Source organism: Orussus abietinus, unplaced genomic scaffold (assembly GCF_000612105.2).
Source record: "Orussus abietinus isolate OABI.00-Male unplaced genomic scaffold, Oabi_2.0 scaffold12, whole genome shotgun sequence".
NCBI classification, from domain to species: Eukaryota; Metazoa; Arthropoda; class Insecta; order Hymenoptera; family Orussidae; genus Orussus; species Orussus abietinus.
Genome location: NW_019395990.1, coordinates 1,383,100 through 1,393,307, shown reverse-complemented (window position 1 = coordinate 1,393,307; position 10,208 = coordinate 1,383,100). Strand labels below are relative to the sequence as shown.

The 10,208-nt window shown below is 47.7% G+C and overlaps 2 protein-coding genes across 2 annotated transcripts; both read left to right on the top strand.

The window, feature by feature from the left end:
* The first annotated feature begins 3 nt into the window (after positions 1–3).
* LOC105698878 lies at positions 4–7,454 on the top strand. Its single transcript, XM_012423492.2, has 12 exons — positions 4–156; positions 2,959–3,171; positions 3,277–3,431; positions 3,502–3,716; positions 4,273–4,417; positions 4,517–4,747; positions 4,821–5,190; positions 5,278–5,458; positions 5,559–5,722; positions 5,821–6,024; positions 6,162–6,329; positions 6,397–7,454. Exons 2-12 carry the CDS (start codon positions 3,075–3,077, stop codon positions 6,948–6,950), a joined length of 2,484 nt encoding a protein of 827 aa, XP_012278915.1. The 5' UTR covers positions 4–156; positions 2,959–3,074; the 3' UTR covers positions 6,951–7,454.
* Positions 7,455–8,060: 606 nt separating this feature from the next.
* Positions 8,061–9,605, top strand: LOC105698700. Its single transcript, XM_023434059.1, has 4 exons — positions 8,061–8,197; positions 8,349–8,489; positions 8,615–8,909; positions 8,975–9,605. The coding sequence occupies exons 1-4, from the start codon at positions 8,061–8,063 to the stop codon at positions 9,554–9,556; spliced, it is 1,155 nt and encodes a 384-aa protein (XP_023289827.1). The 3' UTR covers positions 9,557–9,605.
* Positions 9,606–10,208: the final 603 nt, after the last annotated feature.

Below are 10,208 nucleotides of genomic sequence, written 5' to 3'. Positions count from 1 at the left end.
GTCGCTCCCGCGGGAAACGGACGAATATTCGCGTCCTGGTGCTCGAGTGGGCCTCTTCTCGCAAGGATGACTGGCCGACGGTTCCCGGGGAGTCCTAAACTTTGACGGATCCTTCGACCGTGCGGAAGGACCGGATCTCGACGCTCCTGACGTTAGGTGAGACCGAGTGCGCTTTCGGATGCAACGGATCGCAATTTCGATTTCGATCGGAGGGTAAAATGGTCTCGTTGGAGTATCGCGAGTCGAATTACTCGACTACATTACTAAGTTACAACCGGTTTGAGTAACGGTCCCTCGGCCAATCGCTCGTTCCGATTTTTAATTCCGCGTAACAACAATTTTTCTCGCGATCGTGGCTCTTTCGTACTTCGATCCCAAACGAGAATTCCGGATGAATCCCGAGGACTAAAAATCCTGGACAATTATCGACAATTACCCTAAATTCTTTCCTATCCGGGAGAGAGATATCGCGGTGCCCAAAGTGCAAACGATGAAAAGCGCGTTTCGAGACGATCGGAGGGAACACGGATAAGAAATGGCTGACGCGCCCTGGCGATGACTCGGCCACCGGGGATAAGAGGATTTATCTATTGCGAAGAGTCGGAGAAAGAACGATCGACTAGCCGGAGAAGGGCCCCGAAGGTCAGGATGTGCGCAGAGGCGACTCCAAGACGAGCTTCGCGGGCGTCGGACCGAGAGTCGGCCGCGTCGCGTCTAATCGGACGAAATTGATAATTGGCGGGTATTTGAGGACGCGCAGGTTGGTAGACTCCTGGAGTAACGTAAGATTCTCGGGGCAATAGCTCGGACGAGGAGAACGGAGGAGGCAACACGGGAGAGCGTCCATCGTCTCGTCGGTACGTCGCAAAGAGCGCTACCGTAAACGGGAATTATCTCTCGTACCATCTCGAACTGCCTTGGGACGACGATTTTTCCCGTCGTCGCGGTCGGCCGAGTCTCCTGCACGAACCGAATTCGGCAATATCCGCGAAACCTGTCGCGGAAAGAAAATGGAAAAGGAAAAACCGCGACTACGCCTTCGCGTTTTCGCTGGAACTCTTTCGGACCTCTCGCCGCGAGTCTTCGACGAATCCACGCGGCGGAGTCGATTTGGCCATAAAGAGTTCTCGATGGGGGAAAAAAATGTGCGGAATCATCTTCGCTCGTGCGACTGGAAAAAAAAAAAAAGGAAGACGCGGTGGGAAGAATCCTGAGCGGAAAATCGGCGGGATTTCGGTGGCGCGACGAAAAGATTTCGCGGTTCGACGGTTCTCGGCGATCCTTCCGGACGGTTTTACGGGTAAATAAAGAATTACGCAAAATAATGGGCCGTAAACGCGAAGCGGATCGACGACGTCCACCCGTTGCATAATACGTGGCGCTCGTTAACGCGGAGGCGAACCGGAGGCTCGTTGCTCCGTGAAATAGGATTTTGAGTGGTTTTTGAGTAACTCGCGAGTCCGCGGGATAGACTTCGGCCTCGGCGCGGCTTTAAACTCCCCTCGTGGGGCGACGGAAAAACTGGCGATCGTTTCGTTTAATCTCCGTTTTCAATTAGCGACGAAATCGTAAAGGAAAGAGGTGAAAAAAAAAAATAATACGAGTCCGCGGAACCGTCCCCGGCTCGACTCGTCGAATGGGTACGCGAGATTACGCAACTCTCTTGCACGGATCCCGGATAATTGCTCCCCTGCGATCCTCGGACCGCGACAAACGTTACGGCTCGCGTCCGGAAATTCTATCCGCGCGATCGCGACGTCATCCGAAATGACCGGAAACGGAAGGAAGCGACGCGATCGAAAAGAAATTCCCTTGCGATTTGCCGAGATACGCCGAGCGACATTAGAGAAACTCGGGCGTCGATCGAACTCGGAGAACGTCGCGGACCGAAGAGAGTTGCGACATACCGATTGCGGTATTTGGAAAACATGGCTCGGTGGTGTCGCGTGGACTATTAAACCACGCTAGAGGACTTGGGGCGGTACTTTTGCTCCAAATTTGGAAAGGACCCCCAGGAGGCAAGCGTCGAACGAGCCGGAAAGATAAGCTCTCGTACTCGTACCCGAAGAATCGTCGATATTCGGCTCTCGAGAACGCGGTCTCCGAAAGTGGGTGCCTGGACGACGGAAACTGCGGTGCAGGATAATCGTCGCACCTATCGGTGACATCCGGCGCGCTTTAATGCAGCTCGTTTCGGAAAATTGCGGCGACTCCTCTTTTGTTTTCCGGCTCGTCCGCGAAAATTGCTAGAAACTTGGAAATTATCGCGAGGATCGAGATTTCAAGGGGATTTCTTTTTTTCCGAAATTCCAGAAAATCTCGGAACGGAATTCAAGATCGATTTTAGCGTTTGCTTCTTCTTTTTTTTTTTTTTAACTCGTCACCCAATCAGCCAAGCGCGGTCGGAAAGATCATTCGGCGAACGCGATCTTCTTTCCCCCGTGATTTTACGATCTCGGGTTGTCATCGATTCTCGCGGCGTTGAGCAATTGTCGGCACTCGTCATTGTTAATCGGTTCCTTTTTTCCAATTCTTCGGCCGGAAGCGCAGGGAAGAACGACGCAAACCCCTCTATAGCGAAACGATCTTTCGCGATGCCATCGAGGTGCGCGCTAAGTACTCGAAAACCTGACGATCAAATGACACCGTTCTCTTCCTCTGTCGGGCCAAGGGGACCTTAACAGAAATCCTCGCCGAGGCCACGCGGCCATTTTTTTTATCACGCGCCGTTCCGATACTTTGCATCGCATTCTTTGGCGTTCGGCTTATTCGCACGTCGCGTTACGTTAAACATTCATGGAACTCATTAGACTCTCGGTGAATACGCGCACGAATCGATGCACCGAGCGATCACTCCGGTGACGTCTCGCGACTCCGTCAGATTTCCTTTCTGATGGCGAAAAAAATCCTCTCCGCTAAAAGAGGCACGGAACTAATGGGAATTTTTTGGGCTTAAAGGACAGACGAATGCGGAACGGTGGAAAGAAGTCGACCGTTCGAGGTGAGCCCGCGATATTTCCTTCGAGCCCGGAGGCATCTTTCAAGAACGGCCAGTTGCCCCGACACCGCGGAAAATGCTGCTGCTCAAAAGCTTCTTCAGGCGCATCGCCAAGGACTTCCGGCAGAAGGAGTTGCTGCCTCTGAAAATGATATTCTTCGTCCAGGCGTCGAGTAAGAAAGAACGGATTTCCTTCCTCCCCGGGAAAGGTTTATCCGGCGATTCGGTCGCTCGCGAAAACGAAGCATGAAGCAAAATGACGTCCCTCCGTGTTGCAGCCCTGTTCGTCCTGTATCCCTACTTGACCATTCACATGAGAGAGCTGGGGATCAACGTGGAGGAGACGGCGATAATGAGCGCGGTTACTCCATTCGTAGCTATCGTTATGCCGCCTCTGGCCGGGTTGGTCGCGGATCGAATCGGCAATTTCAAGGTAAGTCGGGGACGCCTAGACCGTCCGAAAGGAAAGGAAGAAGAGACCCTCCTCTTCGAATTTCTCGCAGATCTTGCTGGCCTTCTTCTCTGGAATGGGTGGAGCGGCGTCGCTGCTGCTCCTCTTGGTGCCGGTCGGCCGAGTCACGGTGGACTTCCCGGACAGCGCGGTCTTCGACCTGGGCTGCACCGGAAGCGAGAGCGCGATGACGTACACCATGAGTCAGATTCATCCCTGCGAGACTCGACTGCAGCCCGAAGTCGCGACGAGGCTCGAGAGCTGTGGGTGAGCAAGACGAAACCGGGGGTGGATCCGCGAGAAACAGGGGACTTTCGTTTTCGAGCATCCGGCGAAAATAATGCCTCTTACCTTCCTGTATTCGGAACGCAAAACGGGACATTAATCTCGCGCCGCGACTTCTTCGGAACTCGCGAAAGGCGCGTGAAAACCCATGGAATTCGCGCAAAGAATCGAGTTCCCTTTTCCCGTTCTCCGAAGACCAGTAAACCCGCGCTTCTGGAAACGCCTCGCGCGATCGTGGAAATCGACCGCCGGTTTTTTCGAACCGAAAGACAAAAAGGCATTCGCGCGTCGCTACCTCACCGATGAAAGTGATTCGGAAGTTGGCGCCGGCCGACTGCAAGAACTTATCCCGAGGTTTTGCTTTCGTTTCATCGATTTTGTCGGCACGTTTTTCTCACTGAAAATTTGGACGGACGATAAATCGCCTCGCCGACTCGCGTCGATGTGGCAAAACGTCGATTCTGCTTACGCGAAAGGTGTCGGTATTTTTCATGAGCGATACGTTCCGCTATGAGAATCTCATTATAGGTAATTATAGGTACGCATGTCACGTAGATTTGCACGACCAAGGAGATCTCGAGGCAATCCTCGCCTCGAGGTTCTACACGGTGAGACGTTACGACACGTCCACCGGACAGAATTCCTCGTTCAAGTACACGATCTCGAAGAGCGACCTGCCCCGGGTAAGACGGCGACCTCTTCTTCACTCGAGAATACCTCTCCGAGTCAATTTTCCTTTCCCTTTTTTTTTATAAACGGTTGAAAGTCGAACCTCGTTGCAGGAGGTGGCCGCGGTGGACGACGTCAGGGAGCACCGCAAGCTGACCAACAACGAGTTCTACAAGACGTCCATTCGGCAGCTCTCGAAGAGCACCTTTTTCTTTCCGACCAGCCAATTGTTCGAGTTCAATTGTTCCCAGATCTTTTCGGAAGGAAGGAACACCACGGAGGAGGAATTAATCTCCGAGGACCGAACGTTTTGCACCTTTGGGCAGTTATTGCCCGACGTGAGAGTAAGTTTTTCACGTACTTTCGAAGATGTTTCCCTCGCAAGTTTTGGAGATTTTATTTTTGCTTCCTTTTCAGGGCAATGCCAGCGAAGAATTTAACTCCCGCTCGTACAAGTCGATACTGAAGAGTCTGAACGCGACGGACATTGATTTGCTAGAGGAGAAAAGAAGGTACCGGGTTGAAAAGTTAGCATGGAACAGCGACGACCCGTACCCCGTGATCTGCGAAAATCCGGATCGAATTGCCCAGAAGGTATCGTTGAGCTTGCCACTGGTCAATTACACGACAGGAGGAGATCCTTACAAGACTCTTCTCATCGAAGCCTGCAGTAAGAGATGCATCGTGACCGCACCTCGTAAAGACGTTTGCGCAAATATGCAGACCGAAATCGAGTACGACGTTCGGTTGACCTTTTGGCTTTATCTTGCTATCAGAGTGTTTATAGGTAAGGACGAATTAGTTTTATCGAAAAGTTGCATCGTCACAAATGAAGCATTGAATGTAGAGCTTTAACGTCGATCGTTGTCTTTAGGAATGATCGGGGGGACAGCATTTGCCATGTTCGAAGGCGCCTGCATAGCCATACTGAGGGAGCAGAAAGCGGATTACGGTTTGCAGAGGATTTATGGCAGCATAGGTGGGATGATTTCCTCGCCACTGTCGGGCTTAATGATAGATTATGCCAGCAGCGGAAAGGAATATACGGATTTCAGGTGGGCATTTAGGCTAAGAGTTTTAAAGCGCGCCCAGCATCCTCGAAAATTGTAATTCAAAGTTCGTTATCCCCGTTTTCAAATCTCACAATTTTTTCAGACCGGCATTCTATTTGTATGCAGCGCTTAAAATCGTAGGAGGAGCTCTCATGTTGACTATTAACCTGGAATTTAAACGGCCGTCAAGTAACGTTATCAGTGACGTGATCGGCGTGCTGAAAAATATCGAAATCGTGGCTCTGCTCATCGCATGTTTTGTATTAGGTAAGCCGTTTCAAGATTCGATGAAATGAGCATGAAAAAAGACTTGATTCGGTAGTCACCTAGTGACTAAACTTCTCCATTTATTATGATCTACTCAGGCACGGCTTGGGGTTACATCGAGTCCTTCCTATTTTGGCTCCTGCAGGATCTGGGTGGGTCCAGATCATTGATGGGAATTACTATAACGGTTGGAGGAATTGCGGGTGTTCCTTTGCTCGTCATGTCTGGGCCAATTATCGAGAAGATTGGACACGCCAATGTGCTATTTGTGGGATTCGTCTTTTACGCCATCCGACTCTTAGGTAAGGGGCAGTTCGAATATGATTAATTACTGCTCCAAATTGTTTCACATCGGTGGTTTCAATTATATTTCGAAACCTATCTATAATTAACGTCTAAGATTTTATTATTAATAATCGGTTAATTACCATTATTTCAGGGTACTCTATGATATACAATCCCTGGCATTGCTTGATTTTTGAAGCTATGGAATCGGTGACTTCCTCTCTTAGCTTTACAGCTGCGGTGACTTATGCTGCTAGACTGTCAACCACCACCACTGACAGCTCGATACAAGGGTTGCTGGCAGGCTTATACTACGGAGTTGGTAATGAAATCCCTGGTTGACTTAGGAAAATATATTTCAGTTATTAAAAGAAGTATTTAATGTTCAGGCAGGGGCTGCGGCAGCTTGATCGGAGGATATCTAATGAAAGCCTTTGGCACTCGTCCCACCTATCAAATCTTTGCGGTCGTATCTTTAGCGACCGGCGTAATTTACTACATTTTTAACATGGCTTACCTGAAGAAGCGTCCTCAGGTCGAGGGTAATGACATTGTAAAGAAGAAGCCCAAGCCTCCGAAGGACACGGGTGGCCTGGAAAATGGAACTATCGAGATGAAAGCCTCAACGAAAGACGGTGTCAACGAAAAAATCATCGCTGGAACGGAGAACAAGGCTTTTGCCGATGATTCCGAAAAAGAGAATCCCGAGGTAGATTCCAATGAAATCGAAACTACCAACAACGCGAAAAATCTAGACAAGATCGAGCGGATTTCGGATAAGAAGAGAAAGAGCGTCGATCTAAAAATCGTCTCCGACGATCACGAAAAAGATGGCCCTCGTAAAAGGATTTTAGACAGTGGAGTCAATAATCCAGCATTTGAAAGGGAAAAGGACGGAAAGTACGACGTAATCGTCGAAAGAGAACCGGAAATAAAGAAATAACCGGATGGCCATTCCGAGGGTTTCGGAGGACGAAGCTCGAAAGTGTCCTAAGGTGATTATTTGCGAAACCGCGAGTTTTGCGTTGTACAGTAGTCTTAATGCAACTAGTGACGGTACAATTAACGGAACGTTGATTTTTTTTTTTAATTTATAAGTATTTATGTTTCGACGTAGTATTGCTAGACGTAAGACCTTCCCCGTGGAAACTCCGCCTCGCACCGTCAGTCAATCGAACATGATTATTCCTATAAGACGGTTTACTCTGTATTTATTATACATTTAACGGTAGTTAAGGTTTTGATCGCACCGACGATTGTGAAAAATCCACTTTTAGAACACGTCACTTTGACTTAATGAATCATTGGGAATTGTATCGTATATTTTATATGCGTTTATCGCACGTTAGTTAGAAATTTCTTACCTCCTAAGGGAAACAAAAATGTAGCATATGTATATTTTTATCAGTGAAGTGTGTTGAAGATTAAAAAAAAACATCAAGTAATATCCTAGGTAATGGTAACGAATAAATTTTAAAGATGTTCCTTTCACAACTTTACTTGCACGCACAAATGGTGAAACGTACTTGCTACCTGCCGTAGCTTAATTTATATTAATAAACTATCTTCGATGAATTTACAAACTTCTCGATTCAGTTCCACTTTTTCAATTGAAATGAAAGTTAAGTAAATTATGCGATCCTTTTTTTTTTAACGGAGGATATCTTATCGTTATCCAGAGGTGGTAGAAATTTCGAAACGTTAATAACGGTCTCGTTGCAGTTTGTCAAGTAAATTAGAGCTTTTTCCGAGTAATTAGCACGAGTTCATTGCCAGGGAATATGTTGTCCATCTCTCGAGACTCCGAAGGTCCCTCCAGGCAATTTCGAAGATTGCCTTTTAAAATTATATTCCTCAAAAGGCAATCGAATCGATTCTTTGTAATGTGGCAATGAACATTCAAATTAATAAATGAAAAAGGGACAAGGTGGAACTCAACGGATGCAATCGGTCAATAAGGTCCCAACAGGCTTCCATTCGAGAACAGTTACGAGTCTATATATATACGAAGAAACCTTCTCTGCCGATCATTCGTTCAGCAGATCCGAGAGAAATGTTTCTCCAATATTTTATTTTCGTATCGTTTGCGTATTTGGCAGGGTCAGCCAATAAACCAGAAGTGACGTATTCAAGAGTGTCAAAAAACGGTGAAGAAAGTCACGAAACGAAAAATTCCCCCGTTCTTTGGACGTCTAGGTAAACATTTCTTTTCTACACGGTCTTTCGTCGTTTCGATTTTGATATGCTAAGAAATGAGATTACTTTTGAAACTAGTTCTTTCGTTGGGACGCAGAAAATAGAAATAAAAAATTATTTTCACGAAAGGTCTTCCTCTTTTTAGGTCTAACAATTTAACCACCGTTCAACAAACTAAGGGCAGAGGCGTGCAAGGCATAAGCATAACCGTGTCTCCGATTTACGTGCCACCGAAAACTCCTCGACTCGGAAATGGGGAGGCCGTTGATTATCTCCCTCCCAGAAAGTGAGTAAATGAATAAACATTCCGCCTTCATTCCCTTTGAATGCACGGCCGTTTCTCCGTTTGCCGTTAAACTCTGTTGAGTATAACGATTATTGTTTTACGTATTCATTTCTTCCTTTTCCAAGGTACTCTACGATAGACCAAGAGGCTTTATCAAAGATCGAGGGTTCCTCGTCCAGAAGAAAACCTCAAGACCGATTTTCTCCGTCCGCGAATTTCGATAACGGGGGGAAGAAAAATCGTCCGACCTCGTTGAAGGATTCGGGCGCTTCCGGAACGCCGAATTTCGGAAGTGCATCTTCGGGAATTACCTTCTCCAAACCAACTTACCTTGGGGCCGGGGATTTTTCCAATTGGGAATCCGATTCGAAGCCTGCCATCTCCGTCGATGGTTATTCCTCGATGGATCCAAACTCTAAAGTAAGCATTAGGATAAAAATAAAAGTACCTTCGTCGGCTAAATCAAACCTATTCCGTTTCGGAAGATCCCAGCTTCCTACGTTCCGGAGTCTGACCCTTTCGAAGCCGAAGGACCAGGAGGTGGTTTCGATTCGGGACCAGGATCGAGACCAACGAGCTTCGAGGAGGATTCTCCTCCCAAAGCGAATAACTACGGAGAGTTGGATGAACCACCTTTCATCGATGATTCTTATTTTCACGAACACGATCATCGTCCTCATCGGCCTGAAATCGTTTACGATCGGCCTCCGGAGCTTCAGCATCATTTTCATCATCACGACGACGAGCAGGATAACGATCATTCGGAGGAGAACGATCAACGGGTGAACAAGAGGCCGTATTCCTATTATTACATCGGTAGGAAGCTTTGGTACATTCCCCTGTACTTCAGCATCTACTTTATCGTCTACATAGCTGCCTTGGTGTTGAAGAGCATAGCTAGACACAAGATCGACCTTCCGGAAAATCTACACAACGCGGTGTCCCATCACGATCACGATCATCATCACGAGAGAAGCGGTGGGATGCAAATCGACACGCCTGGATGGATGGATGGAACGGTCAGAGTTTTGGAAAGTATCGAGAACGCCGCTAAAAAATTTGGATGAAAACTCACGGGCTGACCGATCGAGTTGCCGGTTCCGATCCTGGAGAAAAGGAACGGAGCTTAATCCTGTCGGGACCTTCGAGCCTCGATGAAGCAAACCGTCACGTCAGCGAAACGTCGGCCAATCGTCGTCTCCCCGGAAGCGCGGAACGTTTCAAGTTATTAGTTGTAAAATATATTAATATTCTCCCGGCACTCGCGTGCCGATAATTGTAAGGATTACGAGCTAGGAGAAGCTGTGTAAATAAATTGAAACCAAGTCGCATGAATTGTTTTCTCCCCGTTTCGTTGATCCTCATTGCGTCCAGACAACATCTTCAACGAACGATTTCCTCACGGCGTTATCATTAATTTATGAAGTTTACTTTACGAAACGCGAGTATCGAAAGTAGGGCCTCCGTTTCCATCGGCAAATTCCTTCGTTATCCTGTCTTTGAAAATTCTTATCCCCGGGTCGGAGAATTCTGGAAAGGCGGGAATAAATTTAATTTTAATTCCAAAAGCCAGATCGGAAGAAAACCAGGAACGTATAATCGAGATCTTGAAAAATTCCCGCGGAATCTCGAGCATTCCGGGACAACAACGAGGAGGGCAAGAATGCATCGTGGAGTACTTCCGACCGAACTCGCAACGGGCCGAAAAGTCCCTATAAT